Source organism: Callospermophilus lateralis, chromosome 2 (assembly GCF_048772815.1).
Source record: "Callospermophilus lateralis isolate mCalLat2 chromosome 2, mCalLat2.hap1, whole genome shotgun sequence".
Taxonomy (NCBI): Eukaryota; Metazoa; Chordata; class Mammalia; order Rodentia; family Sciuridae; genus Callospermophilus; species Callospermophilus lateralis.
Window position 1 is genome coordinate 73,239,213 of NC_135306.1, and position 27,924 is coordinate 73,267,136.

At 38.5% G+C, this 27,924-nt stretch overlaps 1 protein-coding gene and 1 non-coding gene across 2 annotated transcripts in view; one reads left to right on the forward strand and one right to left on the reverse strand.

Annotated features, from left to right (window-relative positions):
- Positions 1-27,476, forward strand: part of Rorb (RAR related orphan receptor B) — a 176,372-nt gene extending 148,896 nt beyond the window's left edge. The window contains exons 5-10 of the mRNA XM_076843494.1: positions 4,093-4,214; positions 5,639-5,771; positions 9,211-9,318; positions 10,796-10,906; positions 13,747-13,859; positions 27,005-27,476. Of these exons, the coding sequence (XP_076699609.1) occupies positions 4,093-4,214; positions 5,639-5,771; positions 9,211-9,318; positions 10,796-10,906; positions 13,747-13,859; positions 27,005-27,160 (743 nt within the window). The 3' untranslated portion in view covers positions 27,161-27,476. The remainder of the gene's footprint in view (positions 1-4,092; positions 4,215-5,638; positions 5,772-9,210; positions 9,319-10,795; positions 10,907-13,746; positions 13,860-27,004) is intronic.
- Positions 23,423-23,500, reverse strand: LOC143393296 (small nucleolar RNA SNORD121A). The gene has a single exon (XR_013090590.1). It is a non-coding gene; the product is annotated as a small nucleolar RNA SNORD121A (small nucleolar RNA).
- Positions 27,477-27,924: the final 448 nt, after the last annotated feature.

The window sequence follows — 27,924 nt, forward strand, 5'->3', positions numbered from 1 at the left end:
TTGTCTGGACTTTCTCATGTGGTTGGTCCCTGGAGAGGACTGCGTTTACTATTACCTTTTCTATTTTTCCAGGCAAGGACTCTTGAACATTCTTTTGGCTCCCAGCAGGAACTTTGCATACTGTATTCATTGTTTCTCCCTTTGTCACTTCTTTTTTAAGCCCTTCTCCCTTTTTCACAACTGCAGACTCTCAGTCCAAGCAAACCGTCTCCTCTGATGTTCAAGCATCTTTCTAAAGGACAGAATGAGCTCTCCGGCCCTGCTCCCATGATACCAAGTCTGGCTTTACTGTATGCTTTATCGACCTGAGCCTCAAGAGAGTCAAAGTTGGGTTTTGCACGTGGCTCACCTCTGCACTGCAACAGTGGGAGAGAGCAGAGGGGTCGATGGAATCTGCAACTGCAACTACAGCACATTGGCCCTCATGGCCACGTATACATCTTATGTCCCAAAGAGATCTCCGTTTTATTTTTTTTACCACAAGGGCACAGGAACTAGCAATGCACATTTAGTATTGACTTCAAAGATTTTAGGGCCAATCTTAACTTTCTCAAATTCTTTTTTGAAATAAAGCAGAAGGTGGAAGGATGTTTGCATAGATTGATAGACATTTTCAGCTTTATCTACGCTAATTCAACATTGGTCAAGTGCCTACTCTATTTAATGTTTTCTCACTCTCTCGACTGGTCCTGTGCATTCTCCTTCATAATTGTCTTGCATCCAAACCCTCCACCTCCACTATCTCTGTCATTATCACCTGGTGGAATATCTCATCATATCTTACCCAAATTTTCACAACAGCCTGATTAATTTCATTCATTTGCTTATGACATCTCATTCTCTTCACCATGGCCAAGATCATTCTTCTAAAAAAAATGCCTATGTTAGTGTCATGACTTCATTAGCTTCCAGTTGACTACAAGATAAAAATACAAAGATAAAATTTAAATCCTAGACATTGAAATTCCGGAGCATGGTTACCTGGCTGTTTGTGTTCCAGTCACAATTTCTAACCTCCCCTTGTTTCTCCCCAGGTTCCCTGTGTTATAAACACACCAGACCTCTTGCCGGAAAACACAGACCTAATTTCAAAGCACCATTTGCTAACTCTGAAAAGACTGGTCCAGAGTCACTCCCTCTTTCTGAACCTCACTTGTCTCCTCAGGGATAGAGGGGTTGGTTATACAAAATAAGGGTTATAAAGATGTAAGATAATTCTGAAACTACCCAGCCTACAGCTAGTTTTCTTTCTGTACCTTCAGAGTATTTTTCCCTCTCCCTGAGCTGCATCTCTCTCTCTTCCATGTCACAAACTCCTGTACATCCTTCAAGACCCACGTCATCTCCTCTGTGGTTATATTTTTTTGCCTCCCCCAGCTGAGCCAGATCCTCTCTTCTTTGGGCTCCCACAATACCTCAGGGCCCTTATTACTTCATGATATGATGTGATTCGAAGCTCCTTAAGAGTGAAGGCAGTGTCTTTTGTTTTAATGTGTACCTTAATCAAGTATATAGTAGTTGCTAAAAAAAAAAAAAAAATACTTGTTGACTAAACATTTGATGATACCATGCTGCTGGACTCTACCATCCAGTTCTTGATGAGCTTGCAATCTTGAAGGATCTGAGCCAAACAGATCCACATAAATCATCCCAGAACAACCCTTGCCAGAATAATGACTCAAAGGGTCGAATCACAAATGCCAGCAGCAGTCCTTCTGTTGGAGGTCAAGGGAGGCAGGGAAGACTTCACCAGGAATGGACACCTGACCAGGAGCACGTGTGTGGATTGAACTTCCAATTTTGATTAGCCTGCCTGCATATTTATTATGCTTGCTCTTCTTCATACCCTGTAGGTCCCTAAGTTTTGGTGATAGAAGGACAGAGATTTCTTCACTTTGGTCAGTAGTTCCCAGAAGATAACCGAAAAGAGCAGATAGTTTTTCATAATGCAATTTTGAGTTAGCAATTCCAGATTTGCTTATAAACCCTGGAGCCTATAAATTACCAACAAATCAGCATATCCTTGAAGATGAAAACAAACTGCTCCACAAAGATAAAAGTTTGAAAGCCATGTAGCTATAAAACCTTGTGTTTTCTTTATATGCCTACCAGAAAGCAGATACATTTTTTAGAATCTAAATAATTAGACTGCCCAGATGAAATTGAAAAATGATGAGCTATGACTTGACAATCTATTTTTATATGATGTATAGAATCATCCCTGCCCTTTTTTATAACACTGAGAAATATTCAATAAAACTTTGAATATAAGATTTTTTTAAAGAAAGGATTTTGTAATATGATAAGCAATGAAAATCTAGAAATGTCCAGTGCTGAAACTAATAGACTATAACTATGATCTTAAGTTAGCATTTTGTTGCATCTTCTACCTCTCTCCATTTATAGTTTTGATGAAAAGCTCTAAAAGATATTGAAATGTCTTCCTTTGGTAGTAGTGATTGCAAAACCAGATATCTGCTTTTTCTCCCTTGCAGTCATCACATTTCTTCCCTGACAACAAACTGCACAAGATGCCCTAATAATGATAATTTGGGCTACTGTTTATTCAGTGTATACAATATGCCAGGCAATCATCTAAGGAGAGTTTTATTTGGGAAACTTCATCCAAAGTTTAAATGTATATTTCTCATTCTCCATAGCACAGCAACTCAATTTACTTCACACCACATATAGGGGGAGTTTTGTGAGGTCAAAGGAAAGTGCCCAAGTACTTCTTTGAGGGCTGTCCTGGAGAAACAAAATACAGCCATCTAACAAAAGAAAAAAACAGAAATTGCACATGCAAAGGGACAGCCTGAAACACAAGAAAGATTCCATTTCTGGGTGAGCCAACAACTGTTATCAGGCGGATGTGGTCATCTTTGTTCTATGCATACCCCACATACAGAATTCCCAAGTATTTTGGTTTCCCAAGCTGTCCCCCTTTCCATGTATTCAAATAGCAGATGGGAGTATGAAGGCCCTCCTGCCAGCTCTGTGCAACTTCAAGGGACACAGCAAGTTTGTCAGAAGAGCTCTCGCATCTGGTTGCATCATTCAACTCTCACATCTCCAAAGCCAAAATGATTGATGTTTAAGATACAATGTAAAATACAACTCGTTTAGGATAGACTGCCTGCTAAGATTAATTTAGTTTGTTACTACCTTTTATGAATATAATCATTTTCTCTAAAGCTTTTTTTCCAGTACTAGGGATTGAATCCAGAACCTTGTGCATGCTAGGCAAGTGCTCTACCACCAAGCTACATTCCCAGTCCTCTCTAAAATATCTTAAAGGAAGATGTCATCATACAAAAGACAATAAAGTTGAATATAATGGCTCTCATGAGCCAGCTTAAGTAATTATCAACTCTTGGTCCAAATCATGTCATCTTAAGATATATACGTGGTACCAAAACCAAATCTATAACTAATATCATCAAAGTTTTGCTTCCATCTCTTGCCTTCCACCCTATTCCCTCTTTCTGTATAGTTTTATTATTTAATCCTCTCTTTTTTAAATGTTTATTTTATTTTTTTACTTTTTTTTTTCACAGTGCTGAGGATTGAACCCAGGCCTGCATGTGCTAGGCAAATGTTCTACCACTAAACTACACCTCTAGTCCCCATATCATCCCATTTTTCAAAGATGAGCAAATGCTTTTCTATTTTAATTCCTTAGTTCTGTAATAAAATAGGATTTTAGTGATTTTCAAAACATTTGGAAAAAAAGTATTTGGAGTATGTGTATTAAAACTATTAGTGGACTTTTAGGCCCCAAAGCAAGCAGTATAGTAATTTCATGTGTGTGTTAATATTAAATAGTTAATTGAATGCTTAACAATTTGTAAGACACCAAGGCTGTGGGCAAGAGCGGGCAGAAAAGAGAAAGGGCAGAAAAATTTTATTAGAGAACTGAAAATTGAAAAAAGGAAAAAATTTGGAGATTTTAAGATAGATAATAACATTAAAGATACTTTGGTGCACTCGGAGAATCTCTAAAAGGCAATTCTATATTAACATATAAAGACAATTTTGATTGAATAGAATTATTTTATTCACAAACTCTGGAACTGATATTCTTTCTCACAGATCGAATTGCACAGAACATCATTAAGTCCCACTTGGAGACATGTCAGTACACCATGGAAGAGCTGCACCAGCTGGCATGGCAGACCCACACCTATGAAGAAATCAAAGCCTATCAAAGCAAGGTACTCTGAGAAACAACAGGAAACTTCTCTGTGATTACCCCACTTCTGATTTTCTCCGTCTCAGTACTATCAACATTTTAGGCAAGATTATTCTTTATTGTGAGGGTTGTTCTGTGCATGACAGGATATTTAGCAGGATCCCTGTCTAGGTGTAAATACACAGTACCGCCCTCACACAGTTGTGACAACCAAAAATGTCTCTAGATGTTGCAGTGTTCCCCAGGAGGCATAAGCGTCCCATTGTAGTGACCAGAGAGATTCGACATTCATCAGGTGGTTTTAGGACATCTCATGTTGGCTTCTTGGATTCAGGCAAAGAGCAAGAGCCATTGAGTAATCAGAGCAGCAATAATCATATCACACTTAGACAACAAAGATGTGGAACATGGCATTCTAAACCTTTTTTTTTTTTTTTTTTTTGCCTTAAAAATTAAAAGAAACCCAAGGAAAAAGGACAACTCTCCCCATATTATTAGTATTAGTAGCATTGTTTTGCGTACATTGGAGAAGATTTTAAAGGAAAGAGTTTATTCTTACTGTTCAGTATTCATGTTACTGGAATTTGGGATTGAGATCTTCAATCATAAGATGTTGTAGATGGTGGAATTTTAACACACTATGTACATGTGCATCTAAATGTATGATTTAAACAAAATACTGATTTTTCTCTAACATAATAGCTAACTCTTACTGCTTTTATATAAATATGGAAACAAAGACATAGATATTGCTATGGTCAGTAAAAAGCAGAATTAACACATATGGAATTAGATTTCTTAGTTTAAAGAAAATAACTTTGAGATATATTTTTGGGCTTCTGTATTACTCATGAGAGTGATTTAATATATCAGATGCCTCTTACCTTGGAATTCTTCTTATACAAAAAGGAATCTCAGACTGGGGATGTTGCTCAGTGGATGAGCGTTTGCCCTGGGTTCGATCCTCAGTACTACATACACCCAGACAAACAACAACAATACTCCATACGTTCTAGAAAAAGAACACAACATAAAAATATTACAAGTTTAATGTCCATCAACTACCTGTGAAAATGGCATTATGGAAGGAGGGAGGACCATGAATTAAATTTCTATTCTTCAAAGCAAGGATTTACTTTTATATGATGGACCAAAACTTGAGTTTAAAAAAGGAGGGGGGTGAAATTAGTAAAGAAAATAACTATCTTCACACACTCTACCAATTCAGCCTCAGTACTTTGATCATTGTGGCATATTGAGGTTCAAATAAATCTAACATAAATATAAAAATAACTTGCCCTCCTCTTCCTAATTTCCAACCTTGGGTCCCAAGTGACAGGTAATCCATAAGGCAATCTTGAGTGTTTTTTTGTTTGTTTGTTTGTTTGTTTTGATTCTCCATGAAGTTCCTGGCTCTACTTACATGTTGTGTTTTCTCTCTTGAAGTCCAGGGAAGCACTGTGGCAGCAATGTGCCATCCAGATCACTCATGCCATCCAGTATGTGGTGGAGTTTGCAAAACGGATAACAGGCTTCATGGAACTCTGCCAAAATGATCAGATACTGCTTCTGAAATCAGGTGAGCAAGGAGTAGAATCATGGGGGCTTATTTGATTTTATTTTTATTGTTATTAGAGCTTTATAGTTAAACATAGTAACTGAGTTTCCTCCCCTCTCCCCCTCTCCTTCCTCTACTCCTCTAGACTTCCTTCCCCTCATCTATTAATTTACATTTGATAGGTTTTTTAAATGGTATCCTATCCTTCCTTCCTCCTTTCCTTTATTTTACTCTAGTTTCCCCATATGAGAGAAAACATTCGACCTTTTGAGTTTCTGAATTTGGCTTATTTCATTTAGCATGATATTCTCAATTTTAGACCAGGACGTGGTCAATCTTTAGCTCCATGAAGGTTCTAGAAAATTCTTTCGATAGCCCGTTTTTTTACCACCCACATTGTCAGCTCACTCCCAAAGGAAACGCCCAGTAATGCAAACGCCCTGATCCCCATTCAGTCCACTTTGAAGTCAAATACAATTTTGCTTATTGAAAGTGGAGCTATTAATTGTGTAGGTTGAGATACCCAGCTTAACAGGCAGTGCAAGTAATTAGTGTGTCAAGGTGGCTGAATTGCTGAGCTGGCGCTAAAACCTACTCCTTGCCTTCTGTGAGGGGGAAAAAAAATACAGGCTAGCTGAGCTCTGCCTCTGTGGTCATTTCCAATCTTTTTAATGAGGATAGCCTGCAGCCAGTGTATGCTGGGAGAATCTCCAACATGCTCTAATCTTTTCCACCTCTTCTCTGGTACATTCTCACATACTCGCAATCACTTAGGAAGTAGCCCAAGAAATTCTGCATATAACTTACTGTGCAGATGCTATTACTTAATAGGAAAAATGATGACTTGTCTTACTCTGCTCCCTTTGAAAACAGAAAATAAGAACAATGTGGTGTTGGTGATAATCTTCACGACACAGTAATAATAATAACATCCTTTTTCACATGTCACAATATACGTATGCATTTTCATGTTTACTTATGTCATCGCATTTAGTCTTCTGAGGTTATTTTCATCTTAAAGCAGAGGAGGTAAAAATTCAGAGAAGTGAAAGACTGTGTTCATATCACAAAGCCAATATGTGGCAATCTGGTGTTTGAACATGGGTTAAATATGATCACTATTCTACGATGTTGCTGCTTCTTTACCAAATGATGGAAATTGAGAAAAACCATGCTAATTTGAATATTATCAGTTTTCTAAAAACCCTAAAATTTAGTTAAAACAGCAACAATCATTTATTTTGCTCTTAAAGCTACAATTTGGCCAGGATTCAGCAGGAATGGCTTATCTCTGTGCCATGAGGTGACTTCTCTGGGGAGAAAAGTACCTACTTTCAAATTGGTTGTATCCCATGGCTTGCAAAGTGTGCTTGTTGACAGCTAGAGTTCAGACTAGGCTCTGGGCTAGGGGCCTCCATATGAGCATCTTCACGGACTGTTTGGACATCCTGGTGACATAGTCACTGGGTTCCCAAAGCTTGCACTCTGAAAGAACAAGACAACAGTGCATAGACCTCTCCAAGTTAGCCTCAGAAATCACATGGTTTTACTTCCACCATACCCTTCACTCAAGGCAGTAACAAAAGCCTACCTGGTCTCAGGGGTAGCAGAAGTGGATACAACTTCTTGATTTGGTCAGGTCTAGAAAAACATGTGGAGTAGGAGATATTTTGGTGACTCGCTTTGAAAAATAAAATCTATCCCTCTTATTATATGACTTTGAACTAACCTCTCAAGATGGTAGTTTTCTCATTTGTAAATTAAAATGGTATACGAGAAATAATCAATTCCAAACTTGGAGTTGTATCAGGAGCACCAGAAGAGGTTGTTGACAGTTCAGAAACAGCCATCATCACAAGCCAGGGAATCTGAACCTCCTGGAAGAGAGCCCCATTCATTGTATTTCTAAGACTCGGATATCACCAATCCATGGACTGACATTTGGAAACCTCTGAAACTATGTATTCTTTAACATCTCTCCCTGCTGTAAATATGTTGACTCCAGTATAAAAGACAAGCTACTTAATATCCTTAAAACTTCTGTAACTCATTCATAAAACAGGGATAATAAAACTCACCTAAAATGGTTATTTCAAGGAGTAAGCCTGATAACAATTGTAAGGGGCCAAAGACAGTGCCTTCTATAATGTAGAACATCAGTCAATGGTGAGCATTTTTATTGGTGTGAGAAAGCCTTGCTTCAATACATTTTTGCAAATTCTCTCATGTGTGGAAGTCCCTATGTTAGGAAGCAATGAGAAATTAGCACAGCAAAGGAAATAAAACTTAGACAAATATAAAGTGATGCCATAAGAAGACACCAAGGATGTAGCCAAATTATCAGTAGGATGCTGTCATGCATATTTGGGGCTTTGGAGTCTAGTTGTCAATTTCTAATACACTGTGGGATAAAAGCCCATCTCTCCAACATGTGGAGAAACTGCAGCAATAGTTCCTCATGATATCAATAAATGTTCAGAGGGAAAAACAAAGTTAATAAATATCATTTAGCACCTACTATGTGCCAGGTACTCTTTGTGGTCCCAGAGATGCAAAAGTGAGTGCAATGACCTCAACTGCCTGTTGCTGCAGGCAAGGTTCCTGCCCTCACTGAGCTGATAGCAAACTCAAAAACATTCTAAGTTCATTAAGGTTAATCAAACTTCTTCAGTTGTAACTTCTCAGAGCCTGTGATCTGGGAATGTTGATTATATCTCTCTGGAGTGAGATAATTTAGCATTTTGCAAAAACCTATTTGTCCGAGAAACATTCATTTCAAAGAGCATTAGATGTAAATGGTGTCTCTCAAGAAACACACAGAGTTTCTATTTAATATCATCCTGTGCTGAAATAAGGAGAGAGCCTGTTAGAAACTCCATGTGGCAGGTGAAGCAGAGAGTAATATCTCCCCAATACCATAACTTCTACAAAAGACTAAGGACGTTAACCCCAGCTAAGGGCTGGGGCTTTGGCTCAGTGGTGGAGCGCTTGCTTGGCATGTGTGAGGCACTGGGTTCGATTCTCAGCACCACATATAAACAAATAAAATAAAGGTCCATTGACAAGTAAACAATATTTTTTTAAAAGACAATAGACAAGACTCACCTCCTGCAAAGTCCCTTTCTGAGCCATTTATCATCAATTGTGAATTCAAGAATTGAAACTACCTATAATATTAGTCAAAAAATAGTAAGAAATGCTTCCCCCAAAAAAGTGTTGTTGGTGCCCTCCATTTCAACTTTAAAGTATATTTTCTCTTTAATTTCCTCACATGACTATCAGGAGAGCCTTATTTCTAAAATAGTTATCTTAGGGGAAAGAATCTTGAAGGGTTTCTGTATTGGGATGTCTGTGTGCATCTGGGTCTGTGTTAAAGTTCTTGAACATCTTCACTTACACTCAGTAATAACTACTTCATTTCTGGATACGTATAAATGGTTTAATTTTTTTTTAATCTTAGGTTGCTTGGAAGTGGTTTTAGTGAGAATGTGTCGTGCCTTCAACCCATTAAACAACACTGTTCTGTTTGAAGGAAAATATGGAGGAATGCAGATGTTCAAAGCCTTAGGTAAGCTTCCTTTTGCCGCTGGTACAATTTTATTGCTACCATAAACTTCTCCACTTGGACTTGAACTGCCAAGTGAAATGTCTTGATTCTTTAATGCAAGCTAGTATTTCATTATTCAGTAAGAGTAGGGCACAGTGAGCCTCTGAACTTCATCCAACTCTGCTGGTCCTACAATTATGGCTAATCTAATAGGAAAGGAAGAAGGGAACTGTGGGCCCTATTGAATCTGTGCCTAAAACTTCATGAAAAATAAAAATTGATGCTGAAAAATTGGGGAGGCACTGTAGGTCATTCTTTGCTGTTTACTGCTTTACAAATTATATTATATGGTGGTCTATGGAGGTGACCTCCTAAATTTCTTAGTAAATTCATAATCACTAGTCAAGATAATTAAAAGAGAAACTCTTCACTTGTTTCTCCCCCAGAGTAATGATGTTCTCCCTGTGAACTTGTGAAACTCTGGGAGCACCTATAGAGTTGGGGGTCAAAATGATTCTCAGACCATTGTCACCGGAGGCACTGATAGAGTCGGTCTGTGTTTGGAAGGGCTGCGTATCATCATGTCCAGTCATCAGTGTGCAGCAGGGATAAGAAGAGCATTAGCAAAGATGGGCTGATGCCAGGAAAGGTTTTAACCATTGATAATGCCATTTGTTCCATATCCTGTCCATGGACACCAAAGAAGGTCCCTGCTCTTTCACCTCCTGTGCTGTTAGCTGATACGGTAGTCAGCCACCAGCCCATGGAGGCTGGCAGTGTTTCCCTTCCACAGCTGACACACATCCAAGTTGTCCCCAAGGCTAGATTTTCAAGAAAGTAGGGAAAGCCTTGGCAAGAGACTTTAGTATATTTCCATCTTCATCAAATAAACATTTACCAAGGATAGGTGTAGAGGCACTATTGTCTTGGCAAAATTTACAGTGGCTAAGCAACTGACCTGTGTATCATGCATCAGAAGGTCAAAATAAATAACTCGTGCTCCTCAATCAGATAGCCAGAGAAATTACCAAACTGACAGAAAGCTCATTTCCATCCTGTGAGAAGTGTCTTACATCTCAATTGAAGCCCCTAAACACTATCTATAGCTAGGTTCAAACGGCACTAACACTGGCAGTCCTTAGCCCCTTTATGTAATGTTTTGGGTTTTCTATGAATGCTATCTCTATTATAAAAATATTCTCAAGTCATTTATTTGTAATTTGTTAGATGGAAATAATTTCAGGTTTATAGGATGGGATTCGGGTTATGTATTCCCATACCACGTCCATGTCCCCCTCACTGATTACGCTCCCTCAGTCACCTGGCCAAGATGTCGCCAAGTTTCCCCATTCTATAATTAATATAAAATTACCATTTATGGCTAGGTGCTTAAAAATGTCTTTTCTACTTGTCTAGTATCCAAATCCTTGAATAAGTTTTTGATCCTGAGACTTTTCTTACTCTTCCACCTTCAGCCATTTTCCTTCTTTCCTTCTAGGTTCTGATGACCTAGTGAATGAAGCATTTGACTTTGCAAAGAATTTGTGTTCCTTGCAACTGACCGAAGAGGAGATTGCTTTGTTCTCATCTGCTGTTCTGATATCTCCAGGTAGGGAGGCCTCGGATCCCTTACCTTTTTAAAAAACCTGCTTTACTATGTTTAACATCAGTTATACCCACCCAAGCCAAAGGGTTCAGGAAAAACTTTGAAAGAACTGTGTTTTCTTTAGCAAGGTTTTGATATTTTCGGGTAATGCAAAGAGAAGCGACCTCAAGTTTTTTCAAATGATGAATTTTGCCCTCAAAACAGGAGTAGGACCTATGGTAAGGATCATTCCAGATCCAGATAAGCAAAATTGTTCCTTAGTAAATAAATAAAGATAGATAATGACCTGAGTTAATGGCTATGTTTTATTTGACCTTAATAAAGGACACAGAAAAAAAAATCCAATAGAGTGAAACTTACAGAAATATACCTAAATGAAAGATCCAACATAAGGACTAAATGAGTAAAAAAACCAAAGAACGCTTTCTCATCATTTATCCTCAAACACTCAAACTCTCAGAGCTTTAGTTCCTTCATCTACAAAGTAAGGGGATTGAATTCTATAATAAAGGAAATATTCCCTAGCTCAAAAATGTTAACAAATTGCCAAAAAGTTTTAAAGAAGTTAATATGTGATATTTATGGATCAACTAGAGCAATTGAAATAATTTTTAAGTATATGCCAGCTTAAAATGTAATAATAAATAGCGTAAAACATGTAATCATGATAATATAATAAAAATAATATAATAATAAATATGTGCATCCCTTTCAACCAGAAAGAGAATTCAGAGTCCCTCTGTAGTCTGTTTAGTGACATTCCTGGTCAAGAGATAGCAGCAGCAGTATTGACAACTCTATTGAGAGAAGAGCACATTCCTGCCTAGTTTTTAAGATTAAGAGATTCATTTCTTTTGTTAACAATTTGTCTCTGGAGGTAGATCACTTTTCCTCATACACTAACATAGTTTTCAGTGAGGCTGGAAGAAATAATTCTTAATGTCATATGAGACTACACCTTAGGTCTTTGATATGTTATTCTAGCTAAAATTGCCCATAATACCAACCTCTATACTTTTTTAAAATCAGGCTCTATTATTCCTAACATGATTCCTTAATGGTCTTATCAGAGTTTGATTTTCCAGTTTTTTTTAACTTGCTATAATTGGTTATTTAACCACTTTTTCAAAAATGAAAATTAGTTATCACTTTTACCAACAGTTACTTTTATGACTCTAAAATCATGTTTTTCCTCTGGGCCTTTTGTATATATTCTAGAAAGCTTCACAGGCCTGAAAGCCCAAAGATAGATGGAAGAAATGAAAGGAGACATTTATTTCTGGGAACAACTATATTCCAAATAATGTTCCTCCTATAATGTTCCTTTTAATTGTATTGGGTTGTTTTCATTGAGTATAGTTCAATAGGAGACCGAATCTAAGTCTGGATCTAAGGGTGAGGAAGGTGGTTTCGCTATGGTTCCTGGTTGCTCAAAGGAAGAGCTTTAAAGGATCTCTTTCCTCTGTGCATATGTTTGTGTGGAAGTCAGTACATTCCTAGCAAGGAATATTTAACACATGACATATCAAACTTAAATGAGTTGTGAAAGTGATTGCCCAGGAGGAGGGCTGGTCTTTATGAGTTGGAAATCAGCTGAGCTATTTAGCCTTTATCTCAAAATAACATGCTCTCATCAAGTTTTATAAAGTTTGGAAGCAGGAGATCTGGCTAGCTCTGCCTAGTGTGGAATCTTCCAGCCCTGAGAGCAGACCCACACTCAGAGGCTGCACAATACCAAACACCTGATTTGCCACTCTGGCTTAGCGCCATGTTCAAAACCTGGGAAGAGATTCCAGTCTGTGTCTGTCTCATGCTTATCCCAGCTGTTCCCCAGGTTCTTGACTTAGTAGTCACTGTCTATTCAACTCCAAATAGCTGAGGGAAGGGGAAGGGAGGGAACTTAATTTATTCTGATTGAAAATTGTCACTGAAGGCCTTTGTGTTCACTTACGTAAGAGTTTGCTTAACTCTTGGCTAGACTTGTCTTTGCCCTGTCTAGGGTTACAGAATTGGGTTTCTCACCTGACCTGAACTGTGTTCAGGAGGATCATGCCAAGTTATTTTCCATAAGTATTTATTCAGCATTTAGAGTTTCTAGGTGTCTCTTCATTGAAGGACCAAACTAAGGCATTGATGCTAAGCTGCATTTTATCACTAGGGTGTATAAAGCTTTTAGGCAGAAAGGAAGGAAGGAGTAGGAAGAAGGGTGAAAAGAGAGAAGTGTGGGAGAGAGAAAGGCAGGGAGGGAGCAAGTAAGGAAAGGACAGATTATTCTGTTCACATTTAAACATTCAGTATAGAAAAAAATAGGATTTTTAAAAAGAAAAATAGGGTTCAGGGTAAATTTTTGAAATCAACTCATGTTTATGTTGCATAAAGTATAACATAACTTCAGTTCTGTATGTGATGAAAGAATAATCTGAGAAAAGGAAGGGATCATGTATACCAACAATATTCCTGTATAATATTTTTTTCTCACTGCTATCATTGCTTTTCTTCACAAATCACTAATATCTACTTTGAAAGAAATTCAAAGCATCCAGAAAAGAGACATGCAGACTATCACAGACAATAAGAAACAAAAAGGAATTTATTTGAACCGTTGTCTTTTCCTCCAAATATATGCCCTAAGTCATTCATTATACTATGCATTACTGACTTCATGGTATTATTGCTTATAAAATATTTATGTTTTATATATATAATTATACATCTTCAGAAGCAATTTAGTACTACATAATTTGAAATGAATCTAAAACTCAGCACTTGTATATGTAGGTGAAATAAAACAAAGCTATATCCTGCCCTACCTTCTTACCCATTTTTTTTTTTTCTTTTGTCAGACCGAGCCTGGCTGATAGAACCAAGGAAGGTCCAGAAACTTCAGGAAAAAATTTATTTTGCACTTCAACATGTGATTCAGAAGAATCACCTGGATGATGAGACCTTGGCAAAGGTAAGTTCCTCAGATCACAAACCCACTGTCACCAAAAGAGAGTGCAGGGTTCTTACAAAGCAAAGGAATTTTCTCAGCAGCAAAAATTTCTGAAAGTTACCAAAAGCTGCTTAACTTTAGAGGTGTACATTTTTAAAAGGAGAACAGTAAATTATGGTAGATGGAGAGAAGGATGGCTTTCTTAGAGGAGGAGGATACTGGCAGGTCTGAACTCAGAGTGCAGGAAGACAAAGCAAAGGAACTGTGGGTGTTTCCTCAAAGGAAGACAAGCTTGATGCAAGGAAACAAGTGTTTGAAATTCATATGTAAAGAAAGAAAAGCCTTTGTGCCAGGTCCTGAGTCAGATCTGGGCACAATTAAGAGTAATTGGATTTTTATTGAAAATTAGGAATTAGTGTCACACAATGAGACTTGTTGAACAGAGTGGTGGGGGCGACTACTGTGTGAAGTAGTGAGCTCCTTGTCACTGGTCACATTCTAGTAGAGACTGCCTGGTCGCCTCTCAGGCATATTGTAAATAACAGTTTTCTGCCCAAAGTGGAAGATTAGTCTGATGACTTGTAAATTTCCCTTCAACTCTAATCTCTTCATGCAAGACTTGCTCTGGGGTTCTTTCAAAATGGTGAAGCGTCCCAGGAGCCAAATACATGCAACATGACATCAATTTCTTGATTTAGCTTAATTAAGAATGATGATCTTTAAGAAGAGTAGTGAGAAAAGTTGTTTACCAAAGAAACATAATCATAAAAGGAAGAAGTAATTTTCAATGATTGATAGCTAGCATTATTTTAAATATTAAAGTATCTTTAATTTCCTAAGAAGTCAAAAAATTTTTAGAGGGATATTATTTTCAATTTTGAAGTATCTCTGATTTCTTAAGAACTGGATTTTTTTAAGAGAGTAAGAAACTGGAAAATTGAGCTTATTCTTGGTTAAAGATAATAGGAATCCTACTCTTTATATTTTTATCATTAAATTCTCCCACTCTGCCCTTGAAATTCTTTATTTAAAAAAGGGGGGAGGGTAAAGACTCTATTTGGAGACATCATCAGATTTTACTTTGCACATACAGAGAACTGCTATAAAAAACCTCCAAGAGTTAAATATGCTACTTCATTATGGTAACATTTTGTTAAAATTAATGCATCACTAGGAAGAACATTTCCACACTCACTGTGCAGTGATAACTCTCTTTGATGTAACTTTTCACTTATTATGTGATCAAGGACAAGCCACCTGCTTTCTGCACCTCAGTTTTCTCCCAGTCAGGAGCAAAACTTTAACTTGCCTTCAGATTCACTGGGCAGGAAAAAATGGTAACAGGATCATAAGCATGTGTCTCTGTCATTGCTTGATAACATATATGCATGAACACACCTGGTTAATTAATGTGGAGATGTGTTTCTTGCATTTGAGATCTCCTGAAGACTTTGGTCTCCATGTTTACCATTCTAAAGTAAAGTTCTTGAAAAGGAAAACTGAGTTAGATGAAAGCTCTTGCTCTTTTACTTGGTGAGATTGTCAGTTTGCTTGAAAACCCTGGTCTCTTAATCTACAGAAGGAGGATTACACTTTTTTTGCTCCTATAAAGATGTGTTGTGGGGTTGTGATTATTCTCCCCTTGGAGGGTAAAAGGTTCATGTGGACACCTTGTTATACATCCTGGTGGCCTGTGGGGATTTGAAGTATTTGAGGTTTTATATAAAAAGACAGAGAAATTGAAAAGTAAAAGACATTTGATGGCAAGAAAAAAACTACAGCAATGACTATAGGTTAGCTCAATTCTCCTTTTGCCATCTTTAGGAAAAAAACACACAATTTTATCCTTTATTTATGAAGAGATAATGTTATAAAGTAGGGAGCCAGAGAAAACATTAAAAGAAGTTTTTGTTTGTTTGTTTGTTTTTAATAAAATTCCCTGGATCCAGTTCACAAAGAACTGCTTCCACAAGCCATATGCAGATATTGGGTTTTGTATGGACCCCTCTTTGTAGCAGTCATAATTTTAATAGGATGCTATTTGAATTAAAGTGGAAGGACTATAAAATGAAATGAGAACTGGACTCTCTTTTATACCACTTCTGAATGGTGTGGACTCAGATATGGGATTCCATTTGTGTGAGCCTCAGATTTATCATCAAGGCTGGTGCCATGGGTGAATCTCTCCAGTTCCTGACTGTTTTAACATTCTGAAAACACTCTCAGTATACAAAATATCGTATCAGCTTTCTGACATTGTGACAAAATACCTGATATAAACAACTCATGAGGAGGAAGGGTTTGTTTTGGTTCACAGTTTGAGAGGTTTCAGGGCACAGTTGATTGGCTTCGTTGTTTTGGGGTCTGTGGCAGGGCAGACATGGTAACAAGGAATATGTGGTGAAGCCCAGTTGCTCACTTTATGGCAACCTGAAAGCAGAGAGACAGGACGGGATTGGAGTCCCAATATCTGCTTCAAGGGCACACCCCAAGTGACCTAACCTCCTCCCACTAGGCCCCAATTCTTAGAGGTTCTACCTCCCAATAGTGCCATAGACTTGCAAACAAGCCTTTAGAATCTGGGCCTTTGAGATGCATTTAAGATCTCAACCATCACAGATGCCCTTTTATTGAACTCCCCCAAAGGAAAAGTTTTGTTCGGACCTAAGAGGAACTCTTCCACCCACCACAGATTCTTCTCATCCGTTCAGGAGACTTCTTCTCTCTTCAAGTCATGGACCTCCTCTACCTCCATAATACCCCTGAGACAGTGATGACTCTTCTTAATATTTGTTATTCATAGAACCTCTGGGGAATCTGGTGAACACTATAAAACCCCTATCTAGAAAAAGGCACACATACACAAAATGTGGTATTCAAGTCTGGAGGCTCCAGTTGATCTCCAGTAGATGGGGAGGGGTTAGCATTTAGATCTCCTTTCTGTGTATGGTATGAAAGACTATTTATACCACTGACCAGTTTGACCATAAACAGGTACAACAGACATCAGGATCAGATACTGGGGACATACAGTCAATAAACATCATCCTGAAAGTAAAAGGACTCCAACACATTTTCTTATACACCCACTTCCTGAAATTAAAGTTCAGTGTTTTTGTGAAATTTAAACTTTGAAATTGCAGAGATCCTGTACCCATAAACTAAGAAGCTTGAGTTCCCATATATTAACTAGCTTTTTTGTTGTTGTTGTTTTTTTGTTGGGTGAATTGGGGACTAGAGAAAATATCATATTAAAGAATTTAGTTTCCTCTCTCAGCATAATAATGATATGTAGCATATTAAACCGTCAGAGTCACTTACTAGCCAAGTGATCCAGGACTCTGATTTAAACTCTCCATTTCCTCCTTAGTTCCATATGACTAAAGATAGCACCAATGTCAAAAGGTTAGTTTGAGGACTAAATGAGATGAAATATAAGTAATCTGCCTAATCCATAATAGGTAACATGTGAACACTGTTGCTGTTATTGTAATAGTTGTTGGAGTTGACAGAAGAAATCTCATTTCATCTGGAAAATGTTTATCCAAGAGATGGTATATGTTGGCTAATCACTGAAGGATGAAAACTTTTCGAAAGATGGAAGTTGGGAGGTTGGGGAAGTAAAGAATGGCATTCCACGTGATGGGGGCGATGGTATGGAGGTAGAAAAGTATAAGGTATGTTCAGACTATAAATAATAGTTAGATTTGGCTGGATCCCGGATTTGAGAAGCCAGGAAATGAGATAACACTGGTCACTCTCACTAAAGCTCATGAAAAAAAATAAATATACATATATATTTTTAAGCCCCATATGACTAGAGGAGGCAGCCCATCTGTTCTCTGGGCTTCATTTTTCTTGTCTGGGAAATGAGTAGGTTGGACTGCCTGGTCTTTAAGGTCCCTTCAGTATAACATCTTTCATGCCCAGAAGAGAGAAACAAAGGTTCCTTCTCACAGCTTTTACCCTCCAGTCCAGGGTACTGTGTGATTATTTAAGGACTCTTTAGATGTTTTGCCATTATTAAAAAAAAAAAAAAAAAAAGTGAAGAAAAAGACGGATTTTGCCATGTCTTGCTGATTCCAATTAGTACTCTGTGCACTCTGATCATTTAATTTGAGATGGTCTTCTAGCCCCAAAGCTGCATAGTGTACAATGTTTATAAAGCCAAAGGTCAGGATCTCTGTCAGGATTCCAGGAGGGACTCCGTCTCCTTGGGTATTTAGTGCTGCCATGACTCATTTTGATGGAGTTTCTTCCTAGGTGAGGACCTGTGGGAATTCAGAACCTGGTACTCTTGCTTCTCTCAGTTGAGAATGTCAGAGTCCCTGCTGAGGCAGAGAAAAGGGTAGAAAATCACTGGGAACACATGAACTGTAAAGACCATATGACTAGAGGTGCTTCAGTTCTCTGGCAACTTCATTACCAGTCACTAAACCTGCCCTTCTTGTTGCCCTGACTGAAGTTGCTGAGACACGAACTGGAGGAGGAGCCCGGTCCTCAAGCCAGGCTGTGGCAAAGCACTGGCTGTTTTAACATTCTGAGGACAAATACACTCTCAGTGTATGAATACTGTGTCAGCTTTCTGCCACTGTGACAAAATACCTGATGTAAACAACTCATGAGGAGAAAAGGTTTGTTTTGTTTTAAGGGCAAAGCTTGGATCTGTATATCTTGTGTACATCTTGCCCTCAGGTGCATGTTTCCAACTCTTTTCAAAATGTAGTCTTTGGGTCAGGCCCATAACTGGAGGCAGGTGTGATGTATACTTCTCAATTAAGCCCTTCTTTTTGTGCCTCCTGGATAATTAGAGTCACGAAATATTGTTAGGTAGTGTATGTATTTTTTCCCAGCATTCCTGAAAAGAGATAGAACACTCCTGCGTTGTGTTCTTGACCAAAGTTATACTGAGAAGTGTAAAGTAGCAAACTAAGGAGAAGTTTCTGGAGAAGTACCTCAGACTTCAAAGCCCACTCAGTCCTCCATGTGCACACCAAGAGGGAATTCTGCTTTTCATTTTGCCACAGATATAACACGTCAGTGAATCCATGCCTTCCCTTCACATCTCAAAATCTGTCTAAATCCTTGTGCCTTGCCACTTTATACAGATGCCAGCTTTCCAGGAATCCTGGGACACACCATACTTCTCCATACTTCTAGTGGCTTTACACCCACAGTTGCATCCTGATAATCCTTTCTAATTCTTCCAGCATGTGGTAGTATCTGTAGTAATTTTGCTGAGGATCAGAATCTCATTTCTCTCTTTCTTCCTATTCCTGGCTGGCCAGAGAGTTCTTGTCTGTCCACCCTCTCTTTTCTGGTTAGTCTTCTTAAGCTCTTGCTACACATAAGCATGTGTCAGCCATGTCCCTTTATGCAATCATTTCCCCAGTACAGGAAAGGGGTGGGAAGAGAGGGGCACTGAGAGAGAGGAATGGAGAAAAAAAAATGCAGTGGAGATTTAAGGTTAGTTATGGTCAAGAAGAAGTGATGACAAATCTCCTCCTTTGAGGTTTAACTCCATCTCAGATCTTTTGCTTCGTTTATGGACATGGCCAAGTGGGCTACTGTGGAGACAGCTGCTTCCTTTCAGCACAGCCCCAGAGAAAAAACCAGAATGTTTTCCTGATTCCCCACAGCATCACTGCAAAGTCCCACTTTTCAAATAGACAATAATACATATGGACTGTGGCATAAAGGGGATCAACCTGAATCCAAGTAGTCAGGCTAAATGTTCCAACTTCACCCAACACAGCATACATGCACTGCTTTCCAGGAGGCCTTGGAAGGTGAGGGAGGGGCCTGCCTTTGTTTTTGGTCTTTTGACCTACTTAGGCATGAACGCAGCCTTAAACACCTGCATTGCAAGATATTCGAGATCGCCTTCCTTGGCCTCTAGGCCTACATTACACCGATCTTAAAGACCTACAATGTAAAATGTCTCATTTGTACTTTCTCTGTTTATATGTTGAAATAACACTTTGGTATTTTAAGTTAAATCAAATTAATACCACCTGTTTCTTTTTACTTTTTCTAGTGTGGCTGTTAGATATTTATAGATTACTTCTAAAGCCTACATTATATTTCTATTCAGCATCACTAATCTGGGCTCTCTGAAGTTCAGACAAAAGGGAAGTTTACCTCTCCTGCCTACTTCACACACAGCCTCTAGAGGCCATCATTCTGTCTGAGCAAAAATCTCTTATCTAGGTAAGGGTCCAGAGCACTGCCTTCACCTTCCAGGTGAGGCACTCTCTAGAGAACACAGCCTCAATCAGCCACAGCTTTCAAACTGCAAAAGAAAGACTCACGTGGAAATAGGTAAAGTAGGGAAGGTTTCTAAGTTTCATCCATTTTAATTACTCAACAAATATTTATTGCAGTTCAAATATGCAAAATATATAAACGTATAGGAGCTATAAATTTACATGACCCAGAGAGAAAATACAAAGTATCTCCATGACTAAAATGAAAATCAATGCATGATTGAAATCATATAACACATAAAAACAGTGGCAATAATGCATTTACCATGGATCATGCACTAACTATACTGATGGATTCTGAATGTACTGATATTTAACTTTCAAAACTTTATCTCATTTTAAAATAGAGAAAGTTAAAAATTCAAGCAACCGTGTATCTTGCCCAAAGTTAACTAGCTTGAAAAGGTAAGACCAGAATTTGAACCCAATTAGGCCAATTTCTGTACCTGAACAGTTAATTCGTGGGGAGCTGCTCCTAAATGTTTGAGAGGCTCAGAAAGAGTCACTTCTGCTCAGGTATCTGGAAACTTCCAACTTCCCCCCAAACTTATAGTAAATCAAGCTGGTAAGGTACCTGCCAACAGGTTCACTAACTCCTTAATTCCTGTCCCAGCCTAAAGATAACAAAACTGTTTCATCAACATGAAAAGGAAGCTTGTCTTTCAGTGAATGATAATACCAAGTTATTGACTCAAAGCCTAAAAGATGGAAGGCTTCAACAACCCCATGTATATGTGAATATTTGAAATTTTACTTGAAACGACTCATCTTGGCCACTCTCATGCTAGTAGTTCTCTTATGATACGAATAAGAAGAAAAAATCACGTTGCTCAGAAACTCTATGGAACAAACACTGAGAGATCATGAAAACTGAAAAAGGTCATTTGCACTGATTTTCAGTACTTTCTCCATGAGATCAAAACGGACCACACTGCGATTAATAATGGAATGTTTATGCCTAAATCCAGCACCTTGCTTAATCTTCCTGCAAGGCCCTGGATGTTATATTAGAATTTTCAGTAGGTGGGACTAAAGATTCTGGTTTAATTTCATCTTGAAATTAGTGCAGGCTAATCAGAACTTGAGGAGCCACTTCCCAGATGATGTGACTTGTGGTCTCAACCTCCTCATTCTGTTTGCCAGGAATGTGTTTTATGTGTTAAAAAAGTCTATAGGGCTGGGGTTGTGGCTCAGCAGTACAGCGTTCACCTAGCACGTGCGAGGCCCTGGGTTCGATCCTCAGCACCACATAAAAATAAAATAAAGATATTGTGTCCATCTACAATTAAAAAATAAAACATTTTTTTAAAAAGTCTATAGTTCATTTAGAATAAAACACATATACTGAAAAGTACTAATATCATTACTGCATATCTCAGTGAATTGTTACAAAGTTAACCTACCTGGTAACCACTTCTGGGGCACTCCAGAACCCCGCCTGGCTTCTACTATATAGTAAATACCCATTTAAAAAACCACAGGAATAGGCAAAATTATAGAAAATAACTCAACAGAGCCCCCAAATTTTTAAATTTCAAATCTATACTCAAGAAACCCAGCTTTCCCCTGGGACAGTTTTCTACTTGAACCTACATTCATTGTGAATATGTACTACATGCCAGGTACAAGGAGAAAATGGTGAAGGATTCATGGCAGTTTCCTTAAAGAACACCAGTGAGAGGCTCGATTAGTTCAGTCTATTTTAGCAGTTGACAGTTTGCTAGCATACACTATATGCCCAACACCCTAAAATTCCAAGGGTTGTCCATCAGATTAAAGGTCTGTAAATGAGAAGAGAGGTTTGGGTATTATTCCGCACTCATCAAGTTGCAAGTTAATACATTCATTGGGATTCTTTGGTTACAAGTAACAGGAACCAATTCCAGCTAGCTTAAGCAAAATAATAAAATAACAAATAATGAAGAATTTATCACAAAACCTAAAATCAAGCTTTCGACGCCCCCCCCCATTCAAGAAGGTACTAAATAAAATAAGGAATTGAGAAGCCTTAGGAACTCTGCATCTCATACATATTTTCCTACTTTAAATATCTACTTCAGTGTCCCCCCTTTCTGAACACCAGTTTTCTCTGGTCCACATGGTGAAATACAGCCAGCCCTTGGCTCCTTAGGTTACTTGCAGTCTCTGCTACATTTAGAAAGTACCTTATAGGCTCTGTCTGATTCCCAGTTCCAGCCCCAGTTAAGTTGAAGTGTCCACTTCCACTTTAGCCAACAATGTCCAGGGTAGAAAGAATATGCCCCATAACACAGATGCCAAGATTGGTGTAGGGGTGGTGGGCAGAGGGCTAATGACCTGGAAATGCATCTCAAGTTCAATATCATAATTCGAATCCTAGTATCTAGGTTTGGTCAAACAAAAATCACAAAGAGCAATGTGAACGGACAGGCGACATGGATGTATTCAGCCTCACTTCATGTACCCTGTTTTTATCGGGGCTTCCGAAGTTTCTTCCACTTTGATCACACCATTGCTGGCTTCCTGGCTTCCTGGTGGCCTGGAAACCCACATGAACAAGATTACTAGTTTTACCCTCTGCATGTCCCATTTTTCCAACATCAAATGTGCCAGTTATAAAATTGTGAGTTTTCTCATGAAACCACACTGTGGAGAGAGGCATAGGATTATTATCTCTTCTCAAACAGCCGCTTTTTCTTCTTGTAGACCCCTGTAGGTATAAGCTGAAGCTTCCTTCTTATAAGAAATGCTTGTCATAAGAAAGAGATGAGTGTGAAAATGGCTTTTTATAGACCCTCTGTCTACTTCTGCTATGGGGATTATTTAAACATGAAGGAATTTCATGATGATTTGAAATTGACTACCCCCTCCATCTCCAAGTGCTTCTGGATCACCTCCCCAGCTGTTTAAAAAGTTGTTGAGCCATTAACTGCTGCTGAGGCTGCTCTGAGCTCCCTTTGAAATGGGGGTCCCCCAGCTGCAGTACATAATATTAATGAGCAATAAGTGACTTCCCGCTGTCTTCCCCACCAGGCCCTTCTGGGCTCTGACAAGTGCTGCCACTGCCTTCGCATGGCCTCCTGGCCCTTCATGCTGTAGTGGTGGATGTCACTATCAGCACTTCTGTACCTGCAGCTGATTGGATGTCTCTCAACCAGCCTCTTCTGGTACTAAAGAGGTTGAGGAAGTTTTGCTTTTTCAGCACACCTTGCTGAAATTGTCCAGGTGCTCTTTGACCATTCGACCCATTCTACAGATGAACAAAAGGGACTGGATCCAAAGCCCATAAAAAAAAAAAATGGCAGAACCAGGCTCTTCCGAGACAGCAGCTCCTCCTGCCCCAAGGAAACTCAGTATTTAAATTCCACATGGAAACATCAGATATGTGCTTGGAAATTATCTCATCATTGTTTCGAGACACCAACTTTTAGCATAAAGGGGCAAGAGTCCAATATTCACTTTCCATAGTAAAACACACTGTTACATATTTCCAGTCAAAAGAGCAATCGCTGAAGAATCTCAGTCATCCTCTTTTGCATTTAATTTCTCATACCTTCCCTTCATTAAAGGAGAAGAAAAATGCTTGAAGAACTATAGTACATAGGATTCTTCTTTATAAATCACAGTTAATAAAATGAGCAACTTGTTTTATTGCTATAAGAAAATGGAAAATCAATATGATTTTGCTTTTTCATTTTTATAGAAGTAAGTAGCTGATTTCCCCATGCACTAACACACAATATACAAAGACTCGATTTTTAGAGGTTGGTTTCCTGCCCCTCTGAGTTATTTGACTGAATTGGATGGCCTTGGCAATTTTTCTCCTTGAAAGAAGGATTCTGTAGGAATGGAAGCATGGCAGTTGCTTGTGTGTGACACCACTATGTGCCAGGCACCACTGGGAAACTTATGTGTTGGTTCATTAAATCCTTCAATATCCCTCTGAGGAAGGTAATGTTACAATCAGAATTTGACCAATAAGATAATTGAGAGGTTAAGTGACTCACCCAAAGTCATATAACTGTAAATGGCAGAACTAGTATCCGAATCCAGTCTGACTTGAAAGTCCATGTTCTTTATCCTAGACTCTTTGTGTGTCACAGGGAAAACTCTAGAAGTTCATTACTTATCCCTGGCCATATAATAGAACTAGGAGAATGCAACCTTCCCTCTCTCCTTTTTTTGGGGGGTAGGGTTGGTGCTGAGGATTGAACCGAGGGCCTTACACATGCTAGACAAGTGTTCTACCACTGAGCTACATCACCGACCCTCAACTTTCTCTTTCTAGATCATAATAATGTCCTCATCTGCCTTCTGAAAAAGAGATTGACACTCAACTACCAGGACTGTTTAAAATACAATACAGAGTTTACTTTCCAGTTTTGAAAGCCAGTTGTAGATTTATAAGACATGAACAACCAAAGCAGTGTTGCTCAAAGTCTGTTCCATAGACATGAGTTTTGTGGAGAATATTTGTGTCAAACATGAATCTGAGTGCTACCCAGACTTACTGAAACTGAATCCCCGAGGAGTAGGTCCCAGCAATCTGCCTTTTTAGGAAGCACCCCGGTGATTCTTAGGCACACTAAAGATTGACAGTCATTATAGAGTTGCATCTGGAAGTTTCAGGAGCTCTGCACATCAATTCAATAGTAGATGACTATAGAAAGCTTTCAAAGCCTCTCTGCATTCAATAGCTATTTCAGGGAGAATTGTAATGTGCAGGAAGTGTTCCTAAATTGTTGTAGTTTCCTTCTGGGTGAGCCAGCTGGTTAAGAGAGCTTGAATAATTTCCCAAGGGACTCAGTTAAGTGGACACCCTCACACTCTAGAAAATAAAGTTTTCCACCACGGTCTCAATGTGAGACTTGCAGAATGGGCTTCTGATTATCTTTATTTTTACTTAAAACTCTTTCAAAGACCACAACATAGACCATGAGGGCTTCCATAATGTGGCCATGTGCATCTCTCCATCTTTATCCCCAAACATGCTCAGCTACTGCTGCAACGACCCTGAGCTGCCCTCACTTCTTCCAAGGCACTAAGTGCCACAGCATCTTTGCCTGTGATTTGGGGGTATATTATGTATCTCCTCCCCATCACCTACTTAGCTCTCACTGTTCCTTCAGAGCTCAGATCCACAGACACCTTCTCAGGGCAGCATTCCCTGGGCCTGCCACAAGAAGGGAGGGCATCCTATTATCCACCGTCGGGCCGCCGTTCTTCTACAGCGCTCCACAGTTTTTCCATCTGCGTTTGACAGTGTGGTAACTTTATTCCCATCTGTCTTCACAAGTAGACTACAAACAAGAACCATAACTATTTTGTGCATTCTGGTGTGTAACTGAAGACCTGTCACATAGTAAACATGCAATTAATCGCTGTGGAGTATCATGAATGAAAAAATGTAATTCATAATGTTGGAAAGAAAGTCTGCATTCTCAATCAAAAGTTTCACATCCATTCCGTAGACAAAGATTCCACAGTTTTCATTTGTATCCCTTTTTATAGAGCAGTGGAGATGGCTAGGTTGGGAAGTCTGAACCCCCAAACATCTTTATGGATTCTCGATCCTTTTAGTGTATAAACAGCTTTAATCCTAATGCCATTTTAAAATTGCTCATAGTATGCTTAGTCAGTCATTAGTTGTTAAAAGGAACATTAATGAAAGAGTGCAATTTTCTAATGTTGAAAAACCATAAAGTAACTATTTCCTCTTTTACTTCAAAGGCTGAAATGGATTTTTGTCATTTAATGGGACAGGAAGTGCAATGAGCTTAATTGGTGATAAGACTGGTTTTATTTAATTGTACTTTATCATCATCATTTTCAAGGGTATCTTTAGTCAGCTATATAAACCATCACACTTATAGAGTGTTCTGTATAGAAGAATATACCTCATTCCTCACAGTAAGTAAAATGTCCATGAGGACATTTGTTTAAGCTAATTTGACACTAAAGGATAGATTTGATGTGCTCCTAACATGCAGGTATGTTAAAATCTAGAATTGCTCATCTGCCTAGACCTGCCCAGCACTTAACAAACTATAAACCTTCTAAATGGTTATAAAACATTGTCTTAGGGGTATTTTAACTCAAAAAGTTACATCCTACATGAGACCTTTACATCAAAATCAAGCAATTTCAAGTGAATATTCTCCCACTCATTTTTAAATACCTCCCTAAAGTTGCTAAATGCCAGTGACCTCCCACAATCTTTCTTGATTAGGCATAGGTTTTATTTTATTCCTTATAATAGAAAGGGATTAGAGAGGCACAGGTAAGTTTAGAGAATCGGAGAGTCAGCAATACAGATAATTATGGATTTTACCTCACACAGTTTGTCAAACTTACCTAACATTATCACCTTCTACAGCAAAACATCTAATATTCATGTCGTACAAGTATGTAGGAGTTGATGGATGATAACAGTATTATCTAATAATTATGTTCTGCACCTACAGCATTCTTAACACTTTTTTAAGAATTAACTTGTTCAGTTCACCCAAGAACCTAACAAAGTAGACACCATTAGTAAACCCATTTTACAACAGCAAAAACTGAGACAGAATTATGTCACAGCCACAGCATCATTAGGCTATTTTGGAAGCAGGATTTCCATTCAGGCATCCCGTCTGCACAGTACCCTCTCCTAACTACTAAAGCAGACGATTTCCCATACATTGTTTTTCAAACAGTGAATCAGAAAGCTTGGCCCTGCTTTCTTTTCTTCTCTTAATTTTTCCTTAGGAGAGGTGTAGTTTTGTTTTATTCTAAAGAGAAGCGGAAAGTGAGCGTTCGTTCTTTCTGAACATCTTTTTCCAAAGCCATTTGCCTTTTTCTGGGGCTAGGAAAGACTGAGAAGACAGAGCACTAATGAGCTTCCCTCTTTGTCTCCCTCCCTGTTTCTCCATTCTGCAGTTAATAGCCAAGATACCAACCATCACGGCAGTTTGCAACTTGCACGGGGAGAAGCTGCAGGTATTTAAACAATCTCATCCTGACATAGTGAATACACTGTTTCCTCCATTATACAAGGAGCTCTTTAACCCTGACTGTGCCACCGTCTGCAAATGAAGGGGACGAGAGAACTGGCTCACAGTCGTGGAGTACATCACCATTAAGACGAAAGCAATGTGTTCATGAAGACTTAAGAAAAATGTCACTACTGCAACATTAGGAATGTCCTGCACTTCATAGAGTTATTTTTCACCGCTACAGTTTGAAGAATGTAAATATGCACCTGAGTGGGGCTCTTTTGTTTGTTTGTTTTGAAATGACCATAAATATACAAATATAGGACACCGGGTGTTATCTTTTTTTTTTTTTTTTAATTTTATTCGGGTATGTTTTGGAGACAACTGTTTATAGAATTTTATTGTAGATATATACGAGAACAGAGCGGTACTTTACATGATTACTTTTCCTGTTGATTGTTCAAATATAATTTAAGAAAATTCCACTTAATAGGCTTATCTATTTCTATGTTTTTAGATAGTGGATGCATGTGTAAATTTGTAGCTGTCTTGGCAAGTACTGTGCATGTATGTAATAACTATATAATATGTGGAATATTATATATGACTATTACTTATACATGCACACGCACTGTGGCTTAAAATACCATACCTACTAGCAAGGGAGGTTCGGTCAGACTCTCTTATATTATTTACCTTCTGTGTTATGTGTTACTTTTATGTTAGACAATCAGGGTTTTGTTTTTTCAGCCAGAGTTTTCATCTATAGTCAACAGCAGATCGGTACCAGCTCAGAAATAAGTCTACAAAGAAATCCATGTAAAGCACAGCCTCTGTATAAAAACTCTTATTTCTATCAGTGAC